The sequence below is a fragment of the Urocampus carinirostris genome, chromosome 2, assembly GCF_059441175.1.
Source record: "Urocampus carinirostris isolate Australia breed hairy pipefish chromosome 2, RoL_Ucar_1.0, whole genome shotgun sequence".
Classification (NCBI taxonomy): domain Eukaryota; kingdom Metazoa; phylum Chordata; class Actinopteri; order Syngnathiformes; family Syngnathidae; genus Urocampus; species Urocampus carinirostris.
Window position 1 is genome coordinate 36,866,000 of NC_142350.1, and position 22,043 is coordinate 36,888,042.

Here is a 22,043-nt window from a genome sequence, read left to right on the forward strand (position 1 = left end):
GCTGATGCAATCAGCCTGTGGGAGCAACAAGAGAAACACATTGATTAGAAGAATTTGTTACATTTGCAAGAGATGAAAATCAAAATCAGCCCAGCAGTCAAAAATTAGGGGGAAAAAAAAGCGCCGAGTTGGGGCTTTGAGAGGGGGAAGGTGTTGTGTCAAGAGCGAGTTGATTAATGCTAATGAACCCTGAATCATCTTTTTCAAGGCACCACTAAGAAATTGACATCAGACCTTGAAAAAGAAAAAAAGTATCCGAAAGGAAGGAAAACAGAAAAAAATAAAAATAAAATATTGCAAATGGTTCATTGAAGTAGATTGTGTCTGTATCAGTAGTTCTCTTACTCAGGCACAGTCTCCCTGATCTTGGAGTCGGTGATCTCTTTAAAGATGGCAGCTGATTGGACTTCTTCCAAAGGACACATGATTCCATACTCTTCGCACCCATGGGCCTGAACCAAAGGGTCCATTCGATGAGGATCAAACATGATGTTGTTTGGGGTCACCAGCAATACCCCACTTACTGAACCCTGTGAAAAAAATGTAAAAGGAACTAAGTGGTATGTTAGGAGCTGTGTCAGGCTAAGATAACTGCTAAGTTGTCCAGATATTTTCCAGAAAGAAGTTGAATTATTTCCAACAGAGATTAAACGTACACATGTAAATGTAAATGTTCAGAGTTTAGTGTCAGTTATGAACTGCTACTGTTCTAAATCAAGTTGAAGTTATTGACTGCTAGTGGTTTCCACTTAAATGAATTCATTAGAACGCTGAAAGTGAATCAACGGTGGTTCAATAACATGGATTTCAAAGTGTGTCTGGTAATGAAAGATTTTTTTCAACAAGAACATGATTAAAGGCATCCATCTGTTAGCACCAGTTGACAGCTGAACTTTGTATTATACATCTAAATAATTCTTTTTTATTTTTTAATAAATGAAAGGTGCATATTATTAAAAATGATGTTTTAGTGTTCATACAAAATTTTGAGTCTATGGAGTGCTGCACAAGAATCATGTGAGAACCTAAACAACCAAGTTAAAAAGTATTTTAGTGCATAGTTGTGAAAATGTGTCTGCGACTAAACAGTTACAAATATGACAACTCTTATTTGAGGACTAAGATAAGGTTTTAGAGCACCACATGTGCTTCTATTTTGTGTTGGCTGCTGTTAAAGGTGTATGTATAGAAGTAGATTGGGTTACATTGGCCAGTTGTATTTTGCCTTTGTGCAAATTTGTTTCATGGCCTCTTTGTCAGAAGTGCAGGTGGCAGCAGGTTGTTGGGTTTGGAATGTGTCACATTCCCAAAGGTAAATTTGCATTTTCTGTCCTTAAACGAACTTGCTTCTATTGCACACTGGGCAAGGGGTGGGCAAACCCAGTCTGAGAGCTGCATGCACTGAATGTTTTTGAATTTTATGTGCACTGAACCAGGTGATTCAAATCACAAGGATTGTTATCAAGCTCATGGAGGACAGGATTCGCACTACCGTAGTCTAAAGAGGGGTTCAACCAACATGAAATGAAATGAAATGATCTGCATTTATATAGCGCTTTTCAAGTCAATTACTTCCCAAAGCGCTTTATATTGTGCTTCACATTTCCCAATAGCGGCTGTGATCTGTGCAGCCATGTAAGGCGCTAACCTGCTTATTGGGGGTATTGGGGGTTCAGTGTCTTACCCAAGGACACTTTGGCATGTAACACGGACAAGCCGGGATTCGAACTGGGATCCCTTAATCCTAAAACGATCGCTCTACCTCCTGAGCTACTGCCGCCCCAACATCAGAGGTAACGTGTTGATGGTGCCACACAAAAAAAATTATTACAGTCAAACAGCAACTGCTCATAGCCAAGTTGAAAACAACAGAGACAGAAAATGTGTGTTTGTACAGATATCGTTACCTTCCCATCTGTTATGTACTTGCAGTTGATCTTGAGGAACTTCTCAGTGAGGGCCTCTTCCTCCTCGGAGGTGGATGACACCACTCTGGATTGACGAAGGGCAGTAAACACTTGTGGGAGAACAGCCACCGGTTTGGATGGTCCATCTGAATCCTGTTGGTAGGGTGGGTTGGATAATAACAGCAATAGATCCAAAGGGGAAAAAAAGCTACATTAGTATTTGTGAACAGGGCCTAATTAAATTAATTAGTAAACAAGGGCAAAAAAGCAAGCACAGTGAATTCTGGTAGATTTCTTTTTCATTTCCAGAAATTATTGACAACCATGGAATGTTTATTCCAGTTAGAAACACACGATTTAACCAATTTGTGTCTTATTTGAGCATACTAATGGAGTTGAGTAAATATAACGGTATATCCATAATTAAACATTAGTTTAAATCCAGTACAATGGACCATTTTAATTAGGTTAACATGTTTCTATCCCTTGTAATATCAGGAAGAATTAAAATAATGGGACTAAGGAGGTACAGTTAGGATCAATCTAAAACTGTTTTGTACATTTCCTTCCAACGTTTTACATTTACTTCCAATGGTTTATTGTATTTAATTAAGGGTGTGTGTCTAAGCTGTTTTTATTGGTACTATCGTTTTTTTTTGTAAGATTTCTTCCATATGGCTATGTCAAAGTACACTTCTCAATGCCTTCAGGCACAAGATCGCAAGATGTTAGAACTTTTAAGAAAGAATTGTTTTTAAAAAGCGTCGCCCAACTAATATAGGAAGTAACATTTATTCACCAAAAATCTCCACAACAAGCAAACCATTCAATACATATCTGTAAGCTTCATTCTTATAAATAGCTGTTGTAGGTTTAATGTAATCGTGATATTAAAATGTTACTACTCCTCTATATAGCAGTTCTCTTCACTGTGCTGCCTTGACACAGACAGTAAACAATTTTATTTCTACATTCAAATCTAATTCACAACAATGCACATTTAGTGTCTTTTCATACTAAACAGAAAGCCGGTTTGAAACTTTTGTAGTTTTCATACATCCTCTCTAGTACAAAGGGACAGTGAGCAATTCTTATCCAGGCACCAGTTTCGAAGTTGGAGCACAATTACTAAATATCTCTAAAAAAAAAAAAAAAAAAAAAGTGACTGATTGGCAGTATATGGATGTGGAATACATTAAAGTGTATTGAAAAGAAAGCAGTCAGCAGCGTAAAGACAATTTCATTTGAAACAGTCTCAAATTGTTCATCTGCTTGATAGATATGCATCTACTGCACATGTCAAAATGATTTACTGATACATTAAGAGGAAAAGGGTTGCAGTGCAACACGGGTGAAAATAAATGATTGTATCCACAGAGCTATCCATCCATTTATCTGTCTAGCTTCTTTACTGATTATCCTCATTAGGGGGTATCCTGGATTCTCTTCCTGAGTCAGGGTATACCCTGGGCAGACAGAAAAAGACCAAAGTAAAGCATAATAAAGGGCTTGCCAGATGGTGATAAAAATAGAAACTGAGTGAAAAAAAAGACTTCTGCAAGTATAAGCAAAACTGGAACAGAGCACAATATAGTACAATAAGACAGAGTACATTTAGAGTACTGCACATTACTTGACATATACTGAATGAAAAGGGAAAGGCTGCAGGTAAACAAGCTCATCTTCAAAGATCTGATTCAATTTGGTTGTCAAGCCGATTCAGAATACAACACACATTTATGGTTGAATATGGCTAAAATATGAGGAAATCCTTTGGTCGATCTTGTCAACTCCAATGAAAATAATAAAAGGGGCATCTCAATTCTTTTGTTCAACAAAAAAATGAAAGCCGATCGAACCCCCCTCACAAAAAACAACAACCAAACACCTTACTCTCACATGCTAGTAAGGTAAATCCTAGTTGAAAAATTGTTAAACTTGTTTTATGTAAACATTTATTTTGGTAGAGTTCAAAGGTTACAGTATTCAAGGTTTCATCGCCAATCCAAGTACAGTAAATAGGACCATGACCCACCATGACTAAATCTGTTGAAATAAGTATAGTGTTCTGGATAAAACTTCACTAATGATGACCAAACCAAAAACTGGGCCAGTGCAACTGCGAGGTTCAACAAAACTCGAACCAATGCGAAAAAATTGATCATATGACTGACAGAATGCTTCACACCAGTGCTTCTGATCTGAAATGAAATGAAATGATCTGCATTTTATATAGCGCTTTTCAAGTCAATGACTTCCCAAAGCGCTTTACAATGTGCTCCACATTTCCCAATAGCGGCCCTGCAGCCATGTAAGGCGCTAACCTGCTTATTGGGGGTATTAGAGGTTCGGTGTCTTACCCAAGGACACCTCGACATGTAACACGGGCGAGACGGGATTCGAACTGGGATCCCTTGATCCAAAGACGAACGCTCTACCACCTGAGCTACTGCCGCCCCTGGGCCAGAGCACACTTTTCTCTTTGAAAAAAAAAACCCCAAGGCACACTTCATGTTTGAAATATAAAAAGAAAATCAATATATTTGAATTGTAACTCTTTCAGTTTTTCACGGTTTATTTGTCACTTTATTATAATTTAGTGCAAGTTGACATTATACATTTGTTCTATAAAATATCTTCAATAGGGATGAATGAAAACTTTATTCGAACATCAAAATAAAAAACAGAACAAAAACAATAACTCAAGAACAAAATAACGTTACATAATATCTTCGAAAAGGGGATCATTTATTTTATAAAATAGAATTTATTTGGGTACCGAATTTTCAATTTATATGCACATTTTTTTAATAAAACAGAAAAAGGATATTAAAACTAAGCATTACAATCTGCCTGTGAATTTTTATTTAACTATATCTTACATTATTTTTCCACTGAAATACCAATATAAATAATTTAAATAGGGGGTCAGTGTAATCTCAGCAAATTAGTTACTAAGATTATTTACTCGCACTTCCTCTTCATCAGTTAAATTTAAACCATCTGCCACCCAAATGATAGGGGGAAAAAAAATCACATTTATTCTGCAGATGATTGGACGACCACACAGATATTTGAAAAGGCACACTCTTTGCAAAACATGATCATTTTGTTGTCACAAATTATATGAAATTGGACAATTTCCTGAGACACACCTAACATGGTCTCACTGCACACTGGTTGAGAAACACTGCTTTTCACTGCTTATTCTGGTATTGTGGAGAAAACTAGAAAAGGATCCAAGACCTCCATGCCTGGTAAATGATTTGCCAACCAAAAAACTACTCTGCACCCAATCATAACATGACATCCTCTCTAATAATACTGAAAAAGGAACAAGCTCATGGGACGATGACACAGAAAGACATTAAACATGTCTAAATCTACACTTAAATAATTCCCCAAAAAGTTGCAAAGTGATACAAAAATACCAGCCCTTGTCTTTAAGTTAGTTGCCGGTGGAAGATAGAGAAAGGCATTGCTTCCATTTGCATTTTGGAATACAGGGAAAACATTGAGTTATATTTTGGCAACAAGGAATGTGTCCAGTTGTAAAGTATTTTCTGCACCATAAAACACCTCAGTTTATAAGGCGTACCCTCCAAACTTAGTCTTAGTCATAAGTACCATATTTGTGCATTGATTGAAAAGTCAAAATTTACCGCTGATCACAATTGCAAAAATCGGATGCAACGGGAATGAAACTCGGCGCTGGATCCTATCCACCAGACTACTATGGGCATAGATGACACACGAAAAGGCATGTCATGTTCTATGTCACAATCACACTATTTTTAGTCAGGTACGGCGTTGTTGATTTTTATTGGACAGAGCTGGGAGAATATTGTCAGGCATTAAACTGTTCTGTGGTACAAAAAAGGTTTGGGACCACTGAAATACAGCATTGTAAAGCCAACCCGCAAAGTCTATACGAGGCGCACAAGATTCTGAAATGAATAAAAACAAAAGCATTGTGTGAGGTATTTTAGGCCGTACTGAAAGATATAAATGCACAGCTACACATATTCTACAATGTTTGTCACCTACAATCCTTAGATAGAGTTGAAACAAAAAGATACAACATTTTCTACCCATTTTTAATCATTTTGTGTTTTCTCATTTCTGTAACATTTGTATCTAGTCTGATAACTAGATAAGACCTAATGCCTTTTTCTACGTAATCTTGGTTCCTAGTGACCCAGTGGTTAATATTTAGCGGTCTTACAGCAAATAGTGGTTTTGCAATAGTGGTCAACGCTTAACATCGACTGACCAATAACTGCACAAATATGACCTGAAAATCTGACATCAAAAAACCATATTGTCTCGTTTGTGCACTTAGGCTTGACAGTGAAATCAAGAACCATAAAAACATAATCCCTTTGGCCAAAGATAAAAAAAAAACGAGCTTGAAGAAAAAGAACAAAAAAATGAAGTAAAGCAGGACAGAGCAGTGTGTGGGAGTTCTCGTCAAGGGAGATTTGGACCAGGGGGTGCTGTTCATCAAGAGGCAGAGGAAAGGAGAGAAGATCTGGAGAATCATAGCCCTTAGCAACTGTCTGCTGTTCTACTGACACTAACCCACGCCTCTGCCCCTCATTGTCTCCTGGTGCAGTCAACAAACAGCCTGCGGATACTGACCCACACAGACAGTGCAGCACAGACACGCAGTTGGTGAAAGACGCAGTAGGGCACGGCCACCTCTTCCAACATATAACAGGCCTTTAACAACCAGGAACTATGGGAAGGAAGTTGTTCTAAAATGTTACAAATATGCATTCAAATGTACAGACCCCTTTCCGTGTAAGTAAACAAGAGTTACGTAGCAAAGCTGCTTGAGCATTGTTGAAGCAGAACCAATGCCTTAATTAAGCACCAAGTATGTGTAAGCAGCAAGACTGAGACTTTATTTTAGTGATCAAAGACGACAAAAACAAATAAAGAAAACATTCTTTTGATTGTGATTTTTCAAGCCACTCTCTAGAGCTTTTATGAGTGACTTTTTTGCGTCGTATACAACGCCGGTCCATATCGGGAAAGTAAAGAGTAGAATACCTTTTACCTTACAAAACAATGTTAACCATATTTTTACGCAAATTCTAAGTCAACAGCAGAGAATATCTGAAAACATGCATTTTGACTAATAACAAGCAAAAAATAGCGTCTCGAAGGGAACCGGCTCTCGATTTTAGTGGGTAGCCGGCTCCCATTTCCAGAAGACGGCTCATAGAGGCCAGATTCATAAATTCGACTTTTCGTTTGACACATTGGTATATTCGCAATTGCTATCTAACTTTATGATATTCGCTATATTGAATGGTGACAGGATCCCAAAAGACGTGACGTCATGAACTCAGAGATCGAAAAACCGCGCGGCTGAAAACAACGTCAGGGGTGTGGAGACATGCCGCATGGCTTTTGAACGTAAGTAACTATGACGGCGCTGTATCAGCGGAAAGAGTAACGAGGTAGATTACACCGTTACAGCATTCTTTATAACGGTGTTATGACAAACACTGCTCATCAAGTATAAAATTTGCAACACAAATATTCCTAATTATGTCCTAGGTCCAGTCAGTTCTTTTAATGGCTTGTAGACACAGGCTCCCATGATGCTTTTGAAAAGGCCCGTTTTCTCTTGGAATTGAAAAAAAAAAGAAGTGTGTTCCTTAAAAATGTGATTTGTACATGCACAACAGCTCGGCATGTTTTTGTAAATTGAGATTCTAAAAGGGCAACTAAACATACAAATCTCTCGCTGTTTTGGGTCCACAATGTGCACACATTCTGTGGTATTCGGCTGAGGACATAGGTTGGAAAGGGGTTTATTAGAAAAGACTATATTAAATATGTGAGAAATGGTGGAGCAGTTGTGAAAACTAGTCACAATGTTTAGGATGAGCTCAAGGATTGTAAAAATGTGTCTGCATTTAGCTGGCATGTCATCCACTTACATGAACCTACCTCATCTACACAACAGCACTTCTTGGCTCCACTTCACCAGCAAGTCACTTCCTGATGACTCATTCAAGCTGGGTGTTCCATCTCTATGTTTAAATATAAAAGGGTGCACGAATTCTAATATCTTTCTAAGTGTTAAAACAGACAGCACTTGCCAGCAGATAAAAAGGATAGCAGTCCAAATTACCAAGCACATACCGAGCATGAAAGAGGTCTCTGTAAATGTCAAAACATGTCTTTGCTTATAGGTATGCCACCAATGACTTTCATAAAGTGTAATTAAACTTGCCAGCGTTTTGAAAGTGGCCACAAATGTTTTCAAGTCTAAAATGTTCATTTCATTAGAAAATAAAACCTGTATTCAGCAATCCTCACTCTTACTCTGTTTACTTCCTTGGTAAGTAAATTCACGAAGTAAACATGATGACAGTCCCAGAAAAATAAACCAGCAGTGCCTTAAGACGAGGACTGTTATCAGGAATATTCAATTGTTGGAGAGGCTGCCATAAAGAGAGTCACTTTGCTTGATTCATCTTCTTTAGCAGATATTGATAAATGGTAGTGATGATGGCATAATGGAGACATTTATTTAGTGTCAAAGCTATTTATCATTTAACTACACTATTTGGGGATTTTATTTTTCAATATTGCAGAGTGAGACATGCAATTATCTTGCCTCATGGCAGAAGGTGACAGTGAGACCAAGGATTCTAATTTGGCACACACCTCAGCCCAAAACAATAGAATTGCTGATAGTATTAGCAAAAGCTGATTTTATCAGCCTGTCTGGACTACTTTGACATCCATCGATATCAGACAAAAATAAACCCTCTAAACATTTATTTAAAGAAACTTTTATCAAGAGTAAACCCTGTGCAAAATGTTCAGACAAGAATTAATGATTTTAAAGTGTTTTTCAAGGTAACGTCGACAGTCATTGCTCGTACCAAATAAACTCATCTACCCATAGAATGTGATTATCTTTCTTGAATGCCACAATAAAGTAGTTAATGACTTTTGTTTGATAATTACCAAATTCTACTCCACAATTTCTACCCTCAACTACAAGATTTAGCGAACTTTCAAATGGACCGTTATTCTGATCCTCAAACACCAATAATGATCCATACCTGCAAAATGTGCCAATTTTAACTTCATACAGAGATGCTACAATTAGCCTTGAGTTAGTTTAAAGAAATAAAAACAAATACATGTTCAGATAAGAACACTCGCGCAGCACATAATATTTGCCACCTACACAAGGACACTAACTAATAAACCCAGAAATTTATTTCTCCATAATGTGTGTGTGCTGGCCTCTATATTGCTTCCCCTTTAACCTGACATGATGCTGGACGTAGTGTGACAAGCAACCTACTGAAAAACTTTAAAAGTAACCGTCATTAAAATACATTTGAGCTTAAACATACTCTGGCACTTTCCTTGGGACTTTTACAAAAATATTTTAGAATGCTGCTCTTGGCTGTTCAGTCAACCATCAGTTGGCTAATGGCCAACATTTGTTTTGCTCTGCTTGCAGTCAGCCTTAATATTTAAATATCCTTTTGGGCTGTTGGCAAAAACCACCATGACGAACTAAGCACACGAAAATCTTTTCCTTTCGGTTATCTGTTGAAAAAAGATGGTGAAAAAAACACATCGATTAACTGTAAATCGAGAAGCGGACTTAGCAATATAATTAGCAAATACTCGGCTTATGTCCAAGTAAAACAGAACAGGTTATTAACATTAACCATACTAACCCCACAACTAATAAGATAATAACATTTAATCCGCAACATGGGAGTAACGCGTAAAAAAAAAAATGGGTTGCTGGTAAACGAGTACTGTAACGCCCCACCACCCTAGTAAGGTTAAGTGGCGCAGAAAATAGATGGATAGAGTACTGTAACGTGTAATTAATGGACATTTGTAACTTAAACATCATTAAACCATGGTAACCCGCTACTTTTCAAAAGCAGATCATAAATGATAGATTTCTGTTCTTTGACAATTCTTCCTTTGTTCATGAAGTATACAATCTTCAATCCACTAGCAACACAACACAGTATACAACAATTAGAAATTGTAAGCATGTTTATATCCACCTAAAATACAAATTAATACAGTTACAGTGGCGCTGTCTCAAAGACAAAGTATGATGTCACTTAATTTGTTCTCCACTGTATATACTCACATTTAAGCTCTATTTCCAACTACAAAACAAAATAATGAAATCATGGGGCAGTTTATATGCAAAGATTTGGTTGTGTGTCACCAGGATCGAATATTTGGTAGCGCGCGAGGAGGGGTGTGTGGCCTATACAGGGATAAAGATTTCAATGAGGCAAGCGTTAGCACAGAAATGGTGGTAAAAGACTGCTGAATTTTGGTCTTTTTATTTGTAAAATTACTCAAAGAATACACCATGCTTGAAGAAAAATGAAACGTCATGAACATTACTCAGAAATGGAGAACAAAATTTTGTTCGACGAAATGGATATGGAGTGTATCGGCTGTGCTAGTTTGGAAGCACTCATGATTGCTCAAGCCAAATAATATGAAGGGTTTAATAACTCCACAGGTTGGTGTACATGTCTTTTATTTAGGGCTATTTTCAAACATTTTTAGGGGGTGAGCTTCAATGCGCGTGTAAACGGTCATAGTTATTTTCAAGGTAGCGGGCTACTTTTGGGTGTCAGAAATCTGGGGGGGTAACGCAATTACTTTTTAAATGAAATGACTAGTAACTGTAAGTGATTACTTTTTTCAGTAACACATCAAATACTGTCCACAAATTTCTTTACTTCCTTACATCAACTAAAATGTACAGACCACTTTCCGTCTGTACATCAACTAAAAAAAGTAGCTCAGGATGTAGAGCGATCGTTTTAGGATTAAGGGATCCCAGTTCGAATCCAGGCTTGTCCGTGTTACATGTCGAAATGTCCTTAGGTAAGACATTGAACCCCCAATTACCCCCAATAAGCAGGTTAGCGCCTTACATGGCTGCACAAATCACGGCCGCTATTGGGAATTGTGAAGCACAATGTAAAGTGCTTTGGGAAGTCATTGACTTGAAAAGCGCTATATAAATGCAGATCATTTCATTTCATTTCATTTCATTAGGTGCTTTGCTATGGCTTTTGGGTAAAAAGTTTGTTTTAGGTCAAAATTTGTTCTGTGGCTTTTCATCATAAAGTGTCTCAACAATGAACAGACAATAAGCTTCCATGTAAAGGATTATTTAGCGATTTAGAGCCACAACATTATCTGTTGGTGTAACACATTGACTGTAAACTGTAGTTAAAATTGTGATTTATTCTGAACCAAAAGTCTTGGACTGTACGAGAGCAAATCGGCTCCGCGAGTGACGATAAATAATTAGGTTCTATATTTGATCTCCGAGCCACATGTACTCATGTAAAGATAGATAGGTTTCTGACCTCTGCACTAGTTAAACACTCTAGTTTTTATACAAAGCAAGCCTAGAAAGTCTCATAATTCAGATCTGAGAAACTAAAGAGGTCATTAAGTTTCATCTTGATATTACATGAAGGATTCTACCAAATAAAACACAAATTTTCATTGAATAGCGAGCTCGCCCTTTCCAAGCACGCTTGCTTTTGCATAATTACCGTTCTTTTATGAAAGCAAGCTCTACTCTTTATGAGTAGCTCTAAATATCTGACATGCCATTACATTAGAGTGAGAGCCATAACTTCTTTACATTCACACCTGTTCAGTCCGTTCTAATAACCTATAAGGAAAGCTGCGGAATGTTATCCTTTTTTAATAAGCATGAATTTAATGGCTCAGAAGAGAATATGGAGAGTTTTAATTCTATCTAAAACCACTTCCCATCTACCTATTCAGAGTGGAAGAGGAGGAAGTGGAGGAACACTTATAAGGTTTAAAAACTCGAACAGGTGTGAATGTAAAGAAGTTATGGCTCTCACTCTAAAGTATGAGTGAAGGTGGAGGTTGGCAGGGTGGGTGGGCGTTTGGGATTTCAGCGTTGTGTCGTTCTTGTACCCACATTAGTTTTCTTTCTATTTGTTAGTGGACTATGAAAATGGTGAAAGTAAGAAGAGGCCTATTCCAAGTATAGTCCAAACGACAACCCAAAACCCCAAGAATGATGAATAAAGAAACGTTTATTCAAGTACGTTTAAGAAATGCACGTACTTGCAATCATGACGTTAAGCCAGGAGATGACGGCAAACTTAAAAGTTTTTATTACATATTTACCCTCGATTGGCATGTCTAATCTCGTTGTATACAATGTTCCACTACGTTGTTATCTAGACAGATATGACAATAAAGACGATTCAGATTCAATTACATTTTAGGTGATAATAACAGAGGAAAACAACTACATTCCAAGTTTACCTTTTAAATCAAGTACATAGTTGTCTCTCAAAGCATATCTGTTAATGAATATGTAGTACCAAATTACTGTTTGCTGACAGCTGTCCTTGTGTGCTTCCTAACAAGTGTCCTTTAACAATTTAACACCCTATAAGTTGACAATACTAGATGTTTAGCTTCTTCCATTTTCTAATTGCTCCAACAGTGGACCTTTTTTCACCAAGCTCCTTGGCAATTGCTCCGTCGCCCTTTCCAGCCTTGATGAGGTGTACAATTTTGTCTCTGGTGTCTTTGGACAGCTCTTTGGTCTTTGCCATGTTACAAGTTAAAGTGTTACTGATTGTATGGGGTGGAAAGGTGTCTTTTTGCAGCTAATGTGTTTTGCGGCCTGAATAACTTTGCTAACAGTAAGATAAAAGCAGATAGGCACGGTTGAAAACAATTAGAAGGGCTCTTTGAACTCAGTTGGGCATTGTTAACACATACTTGATTAGAGAAAATATTCTACTTTCCCCACTTTCAAAGAAAAAAAAGATCAGGATAAATGGGTAAAGAATATTTATAACATAATGCATTTTGACTGGCCTAAGTTGTAAAATAATAGACAATGGAAAAAAGTGCACCCTAATAATAGTGCAATGAAAAGTAGTGCAAATGAGCCATACTTTCTGTAAAGTGAAACGTCTTTTTCGGTAAAGCTTACTCACAAAAAAACCTCAATTAAAAAAATAGATGACTATAGTCATGAATGGTAGTAAACGCGATAAGTACAATTTGTCAGGTAGCACATTATTGACTTTCATTTTCGTTGTTGATGTTTGAAATGTTGAATGTATTTCAGATTTTCGAGGGTAATTATGAATTAAACCAGGCGCAAACCTTTTAGAGTACACAATTTTAACAGAGCAAAACATTTTCATTTTTATGATCCTTCAACGTTTTGGCTGACCAAAATGTTCCAAAAGAGGTCTGGTCAACATACCGTCACTTTCTCTAAATCAGCCTCAGAGGAGGTGGGGGACAGAGGGCTGATAGGACTGAGGGAGGGGGAACTTCCAACACTGGAGACGTACTCGGGATCAGGAACATACAAAACCTGCAAACAAAATACATGTCTGTGTTTACAGACATAGCCTTTGCGCAGACACACATGCAGACAAGTAATGTACATGACAAAGGGTAAATCAGGAAGTACATACTGAATGATCTGACTTCATGACCACTGTCAACATACATAGTACGTTTTAAAAATCATAAATAATAAACCAAATAGATCAATTAAAAAATTCTAGCTCGGTAGTAATTAAAATAAGTTAACATTTTAAATGGTAAATACTAATTTAAGAGGATTTAATTAACATCCCGCTGGACACCCGTTTTACCACGATTGAATTCAAAAGATGCGGATGACATCTTGTTTTTCAATTTAAAGAAAATAAAAATCGACTACATTTTAAGTCTGTGAATGCAGCAATCACCATATAATAATACAAGAGCAGTTTTCTCACAATGCATAATATTAAAAAATGGCTATCAGTGCCAAAAGGTCCAAACCCCGTGACAACATCATTTAAAGCTTAGATTTTAAATTGTCATTAAAAATAAAAATCGATAAAATCTTTTATATAGGTGTTGTTTTTAAATCTAATCCAGTCTCTCATAAAAATTGATAAATAATTGCATTAATTTCAGTGATGCAAATAATGTCAGATATTTACTATTACAGGTTTTATTCAGCTTATTCAGCGCCTGCAAAATATCTCAAAATTGTGCAAATTGTACAGCGCCAGTATTTGGAGCAGTTTATTGTGTGGACATGTTTTTGTAGCCTGATTTACAAAGATCTCAAACAGCAAGCGCTAAATTGCTTGTTCGCGCTATCAGCAAATCACCCACCAATTGCATATGATATACTAAGACTGTGATATTTTATTATGATTTCAAATGGCAGGCTTTAAATTGTGTATACACTGTTGGCAACAAATGTTATTGTGGTAGATGCTGCCACATGTAAAAGAGTGATATGTGCTTGAGGTAGATATGATGGTTTTGACAATGAAGCATTTGGAAGAGTACCACAAGCACTGAAGTAAATCAGGCAGCAGGCCGTTTGTGGTTTGGGACTAAAGAAACTAAAACGAAAATGTACTACTTGGTTCAAGAGGGTAGAGCGAAACATTTGCAGATAACACAGTGCTGTGGATATTTATGTTTACTTTAAACATTTTTCCCCCTCCGCTCCAAAGACTATTTTTGAGATGAAATTTAATAGTGGCTGACTTTTAAGATAAAAAACATCGTGCCACAGTAGGCAATTCAGTAGTCACTAGGGAGATATACTATAGCAGTGTATTCCCATAGAATGTTGTGGGACCCTGGTGGGTTGACAGTGTCGAATGGTCCGGGGGAATGCTCACAGAAAGAAAATGTAGTACATTTTAAATTCAAACGAATCAATCTGTTGTGTTTTTATAGCAAAATCAATGAAATGATCTGCATTTCTATAGCGCTTTTCAAGTCAATGACTTCCCAAAGCGCTTTACAGTGTGCTTCACATTTCCCAATAGCGGCCTTGTATTGCAGCCATGTAAGACGCTAACCTGCTTATTGGGGGTATTAGGGTTTCATTGTCTTACCCAAGGACACTTCAAAATGTAACACGGACAAGCCGGGATTCGAACTGGGATCCCTTGATCCCAAGACGAGCGCTCTACCTCCTGAGCTACTGCCGCCCCTAAAATTCAAGAAGCTAGATCTACGGTATATGTGTGCCCTTGTAAACTATCGAATCAAAAATGCACTATATGTTATAATGTTATAAAATGCAATGACAGTCACCCCCACAAAGCATGGTAAACAAGACAGGGGGTTTAGTGCAAAATAACATCTTGCAGTAACTAATTAGACTAAAAACAGCTAGTGTTTTAATGAGCCATATCGGCTTTTAAATAGATCACACATAGGAGGTTTATATTCAATTAAATTTAATATTCATATCTGTGATTTAGTTAATCAAAGTATTAAGTATCAGTACTACTATTTTTGTGATTGCTGCTATGACAGGGTGCCAGTTCTCCTTTGATGGTTTACATGAGGTTATTGTAACACTCAATTTATGGGCTGCAAACACCATCGCTTTTCACCCCTTCAAAACGCCTACTGCTTAAAAAAAAAATCTACCACCTTTTCCAATTTAAACGAAAAATAAAAGGGGAGGGGCCAGACCGACCAAGATTCCTTCATACAAACAGATACGTAGCACAGATTTTAGCACAAATACACACCCTGGCGTTTGCAATCATTTATATGATGAGAAAGCTTAACGTCAAATTGATACATTTCACATTTATATGTATTTAAAAAGATTAAATTTTTCAATAATTTAAGTTTGACACTCTGGCGGGACCAATTAAACCTTGAATCCCAGAATCTTCATATAGTATGGGTAGGATATTACCACAGGCAAAGTTGTTTTAAAATGATCAATATTTTAAACAGAAGGTGACTGATAAACAATGTAAGCACGTAACATGACTCAACATTACATTACAAAAAATAAAGAAAAAGGCGGGCAAATGTCTACAGTGAGGGACCCTATGGCAGTCACAAGGCTGATTGAGGACAGAAATAAAGACTAAAGGCATACACGGCGGTTCACACCTGGCCAGGGACAACTGCCCGGGAGAACAGCTTGTTCAGTTGAACCAATTCGTTTGGTGTGGTGTCAAACTTGAGTGCAATGCTGTTCAATGTGTCCCGAGATTCCACCTGGACCAAGACAGAGGAAAGGAAATCACACATTTGCTTCTTTTTAGGGAATTCCCCAAAAAGACAAACATACTTTAATGAGATGAAGAAAGGCTTTTGAGAGGTAAAGAGATGACAATTGTTACTGTGTAGACGTCAGCTTGACTCATTTTTATCTAGCAAGCTATGATTTGATATGAGGATCGTTGCAGATAATGAAAATTCAATGGAATGCACTGTTACTAATAAAATATTACCGGGCATGTCATGACACGAAAAGTTTTTTTAACTACCCATCATTGAGCATCATAGATCTTAAAAAAGAAAGTGTGGGCTCTGCAATAAAGCTGAGGACAATTACCACCCAAAAACTGAAACGTTGTGGCGCAATTAAATAAACAAGTACATCTGTAATCGTAGACAATACACAATCTTATTTAAAAGAAAAATACAGTAACTTTGCTTATCACAGTTTCACTACTTAGCGGATTTTCAATGTGCATTGTGTTTTGAATTATCGTTGCCCCCACCACCTTTTTCCTGCCTGTGTTTGCCTTTGCATCAATGACACTAGAGTCTCAGGTGTACAACTAGGTAAAAAAAGCTTGACTAACTTAGATTTAGTTTGTGCAAATCTTTTTTTAATTTGAAGTTTCCCCAAAAGCCATTATGCCAACAAAAAGGTCTGGACGAACAAAAACACTGGCGGCTGGGGCCATAACACATTGTGCTTCTGAACCGCTAAACTTGGTCTGGAGCCTCATATGGCTCTTTGGCTGTCCCTATCGCTTTTGAAAAATGTTTGAAAATGGGATAATATATTTTGACACTGTAGGAACACAAACAGGAAATTCTTAACATTTTCCAATTAATATAGATGAACACAATATGTGTTTCCTTCCTTATAATGACCTTTTTTTTACTGTACTTTTTCTTGTATTTATTGTCTGTTTTTATTAATATCACTGTTTTTTTCTGTGAACAGAAACCTGCGTGTCCTGAATGGCTTGTAATGTTTAGTGGCTCTAGACATATTTATTTATTTATTTGGTCCAATATGGCCTTCAACATTTTGGTTTGCAGCTCCATGCTTAAGCAAAGTAAATGCAGTTTTCCATAATGTTCACATGATGGTGAAAAAGTATTACGCAAAGTAAAAACATCCATCCATTATCTGCACTACTTATCCTCAGTAGGGTCGCAGGGGTGCTGGAGCCCATCCCAGCTATCTTCGGGCAGTGGGCAGGGGACACCCTTAACCGGTTGCCAGCCAATCGCAGGGCATACAGAGCCAGACTACTCACTCGCTCATTCACACCTAGGGACAATTTGGATCACCCAATTAACCCGACATGTATGTTTTTGGAATGTGGGAGGAAACCCACGCAAGCACGGGGATAACATGCAAACTCCACACAGGAGGTTCGATCTCATGACCTCAGAAATGGGCCGCACACGCGCTAACCACTGCTCTGCCGTGCTGCCAGAGTAAAAACATAGTCTCCTGAAATCAAAAGATTGTTTTTAAAATTATAATTTTGCTCTGAAAATGCTAGTCTACTAGTGATCCCAAGAGCCAAGAAGAGATCTGCAGGTTCGAGAGCGTTCTACATTCGGGCCCCGGTGCTGTGGAATGATCTGCCCTCTGAGATTAGATTTGCAACCTCAGTGGAACTTTTTAAATCTAGGCTTAAAACACACTTCTATTGTATGGCTTATGACTGGCCCATATTTTATGTTGACAATATCTGTACCTGGTCATTCTTTTTTTTATGGTATATTATACTTTTTTCATTCGATATTCTTAATCTTATTGTTTATCAATAGAACATCCATTGCAGCCAAGTCATTCTGGAAGGAGGATTACCTCAAGTGCGGTCCCTTCTCAAGTTTTTCCTTACTCTCATGTAGGTTTTAGACCAGGGGATGATGCAATAATTGTATTTTCCAATAGTCTGTGGTCTGTGCACCTTTGAGACTCATTGTGATTAAGGGCTATACAAATAAACATGACTTGACTTTACTTGACAGTATAGGAATTTATTTGAGGAAAAAAAAGTTTATAAAGTGGGGTACTTTTATTTGTTAAACTACCGCTTGAGCCATTAAATTGGGTTTGCTCTTTAGTTTTGATGTATAATAGAGAATTTGACAAACAAATAAATAAATGAATACATGTTTCTACTACGCTGGTTTTGAATATTGCAGGACATTTTTGGAACGTGAAAAATGAGGGATCACTGTATACAAAAAACATGTAATGGGCTTACTGAAGTCACAATAAATACTTAAAGGTTGACAGTTTTTCAAGTATGAGTAATTTATGATGTATAAAAATAATTATTTGTTTTAATGTCATACTTGCCATACCAGAATGCTTATACATGTCTAATCCAGTTTTTCTCAAGTTTGGTTAACTGAGCCATACAGATGAGCCTTCTGTTAGAGATTAGCAACTGCACATTGTGGGGACCCAGGTGCATTTTGCTTGTCTCTACCAGTCAAGAAACATGCATCAGAGGTGATGCAAGTGCTTGAACCAATGGCCTGCCCAATGGGAGGTTCGTCCAGCCAAATACCGAATACAACCATGCCTGTGAGAAAATGTGGTGTAAGAGAACAAAACTGGCTCATGGAATAGAATCCCCTAGAAGCACAGAGGCATAGCAATTGCTTTATAAGGAGAGCTTATTGGTATTTTTTGTATTATAGAGGCAGGTGTGCGACTACTGTACTCCTTCATGCATATATGTGTGTGTGTATTTTGTGCTCTAGTATTGGCATACATTACATTGCCATTCGAGCCCCACAGACTTGGAACTCTTAAAAGTTAGAAATTGCTTGTCATTTCCAGACAAAAATCCTTACACAAAACAGCCAGGCTGTAGAATAAGAAAAGGGAAGTGAGTAAAAGCAGAACCACTGCAGACAATCAAGCTTAATCGTATAAGCTTACAGTGAGATCATTTCAAAAGTAGCACAAAGAAATGAACCAAGTTTAATTTATTCAAAGCCATAACGTATAAATACGCTTTGGAATCTTTGTACCTGGGTGCCAAAACATGAACTTTAGACATCGTCAGGGCAAAGAGGGATGATGTTTTGTGCACATTCGGAGGAACGAGTTAGCCATTGTGACCAAAATCATGTGATCACGTCCCCAGGAACATTGGGGGCTGAAAGGTTTTTGCAATATCCATGCAAAAGTTAAGTGTTCTTGCATTAAATGTTATTCTGCAATCAAAGTGCCCTTGTGTTTATGGAATGCATTGTTTGGATATTGGAGGTATCACGAATACAAGAAAAAAAATGACAACAACAACAACAAAAATGACATTATAGACAATATATTCAACTCCAGTTCTGTATTCTCTTTCTATTTGTAGATATTAGTTGTTATTTTGTGTTTTGTATACTCCTGGGTTCCAGGGTTCTAAGAATTTTCCATTCAAATTTAGGAGTTTTTAAGTATTTTCAAGACCACATCCAATTAAATTACAGACCAATCTTGCACCTATACTGGCATACAGGCACGGGAAACGAAATCCCGGGCTTGACGACACTTTCAAGCCAAGAAAGAGGGGAGAGATATTGCGTGACGTAGTGTGTAAATATAAAATACTGCTTTTTTTAAGGATTATAGTTCCAGGTTTGTTATTTGAGTGATGGAGTGTTCGGCCTAAAAGACTTCTAACCTTTCGGGGTTTAACAACGCTGGCCAATCAGAAGCAGGTTTTAATGGCACCAGCCATCAAAGTTGAGGCAAAGTTTGCAAGACATGTGTGCAAGTCTTTGATAGGCTGGTGTAAGCTCTCAGTCAAACAGCCGGGCGCACAACTGGCCAAGACAAACACGAAAGGTCGTAGCTTTAGCGGCTTGTTACATTGAAATTGAATTCATCAATTAAATTGGACTTTGAGGAAAGAGCGCAAAGAAAACTGATGACCAGCGGGTGCTCCTTGGATTTTTATCGCGTCATGGATTTGACATAGGCGGCGTGGGAAGGGAAAGCTAACAGCCAGGCTAACAACTCTTAAGCCACCACTGCAAAACGTGGCTAGTCACAAGATCTGTTACCCATGAAACAGAAGATTTGGAGCTACTACTTGTGGAAAACGGTTACATTTGTGACTCTTGTATTTTAATCATCACAGAGATGCTGAAGTCCCGGTTACCTGTCACTAGCGTGTAAAGCAGTAGCCCTTTAATTTCAATGTACTTTTGTAAAATGCTTGAAAATGGATTTTCCCAACAAACAAGGATAGAAATGCACATTTCTTTTAAAATCGACAATCACTTTGAAATTACAATACAGGTTTAAAAATTGCAATTAGGTTTTTTTCAAAATCGTGCAGCCCTATATAACGCTTGTTCCACTAGCAACACCTTCTTTAGGGTAGTATTTATATTTACCTACAAAGTACCACTAGACCCAGTCTCAAGCACAAAAAACAAGGGCACGGAATTTCTCCTCAGAGATATTCTCCCTGAATTTCCAACAATAAAATAAATACTGAAATTAGGGGGTCAGCTTTTATGCGCATATTTGGTTGCATATGACAAGTAGTGAATGGTAGACAGCACCCTGGAAAGGGGGCATGGCTCTCACAGAAACAAAAAACAACGGAAATCAATGGAAAACAAAAGCACAGAATTTACAGTAGAACAGTGCTGAATTTTGTTCTTTTTCTGTGTAAAATTGACAGCAATAAACCGTGCCTGGCGAAAATGTCTTGGACACGAGCCAGAAATTGAGATCTTCGAGTGGTTTGAAGCACAGAAGAAAAAAACAGATGTGGCGTCTCCCGGCTAAATATTTGTTTGCAAGCTCTAAACATTGAACAAGCCAAAAAATATGGAGCATCACTGCTTCCACAGGTTGGTATACACATTTTCTTCTATTTCTTTTATCATGTAGCTATTCTAAAGCAGTTTTAGGGTGTCTACTTCTATGCGAATTCATACAGTAATTTGCAACTACTGGTTAATTTCTGAGAAACAAGATACTTTTTGGTGTCAGTAATCTGGTAAGTAACAGAATTACTTATTCAATGAAGCAACCAGTAACTAATTAATTAATGTTTTTCAGTAACGCACCAAACACTGCTACTAACGCCAGATCCATCGTCCACAATGAGTGAATTTGAGCTGCGGATCGCCACCAACAACGTCCGGAATTGGAGTATTTTTTTTTGTCATCACGGAGTCTTGGCTTTCCCGACGCCACATTACATCACCGGCTCGAACGAGACGAAGACTCCGGTAAAAACAGGGGTTGGAGACTACGCGCTACAATAACAGCCGAACCATTGACACACACTGCTCACTCGATATGGAGTTTCTAGCAGTATCGTGCAGACCCTTCTATGTACCGGGAGAGTTAACTGTGGTCTTTGTGTTTGCTGTTTACTTTCCACCGCTAACATGGTAAGGCGCCCGCTTTGAGACTGGGAGGTCGGTGGTTCGCGCCCCGGCTGAGTCATTCCTAAGACTTAAAAAGTGGTCGGCGGCGCCCTCTGTTGGCTGCGGCTGCATCGGCTCGCTACAACGGGTCAGGTGCAATCGCCATTTCGTTCTGTGTACATTGTTACACAGAATGACAATACAAGGAAATTATTATTATTATTATTATTATTATTATAACAGTTTCACCGGATGCTAACGTTAGCATAGCGCTAAATCTCCTGCCCGCTGCTATCAATAAACAGCAGCTTGCACACCCCAACGGAGCTTTATCGTCGACTATAATTGGGCATGTTTATGGACTGTACTCCCAAATCCATTCAATTGTGGACTGAGCAATTCGGAAAAACACTGGACTATGTGTAATGTAAGATCAAACATCAAACATTCCGGTTGTATCCAGCAACTCTGTTTGACCCTTTACTTCCATTTTAAATCAATTTAATCATTACACTATTTGGATTAACATTTTTCAATATGGTCACATTCTTCAAATACTTGTGACACAGTATTTATGTTTTTTCCTGGACAAAGCAATATCCTACTACTGAAAACTACATGTGGCAGTTGCTGGCCATTGTATCGAACAGCTCT

The 22,043-nt window shown here is 37.8% G+C and overlaps 1 protein-coding gene across 6 annotated transcripts in view; it reads right to left on the reverse strand.

Annotated features, from left to right (window-relative positions):
• The window catches only part of oxr1a (oxidation resistance 1a), a 222,080-nt gene that overhangs the window by 27,840 nt on the left and 172,197 nt on the right, over positions 1–22,043 (reverse strand). For 4 of the 6 annotated variants that reach the window (XM_088326394.1, XM_088326393.1, XM_088326395.1 and 1 more), the window contains 4 exons: positions 15,900–16,007; positions 13,222–13,335; positions 1,908–2,060; positions 346–530 (listed from right to left, as the gene is read on the reverse strand). In XM_088326394.1, the coding sequence (XP_088182520.1) occupies positions 346–530; positions 1,908–2,060; positions 13,222–13,335; positions 15,900–16,007 (560 nt within the window). The remainder of the gene's footprint in view (positions 1–345; positions 531–1,907; positions 2,061–13,221; positions 13,336–15,899; positions 16,008–22,043) is intronic. The other 2 variants (XM_088326391.1, XM_088326392.1) reach the window with 2 other exon arrangements.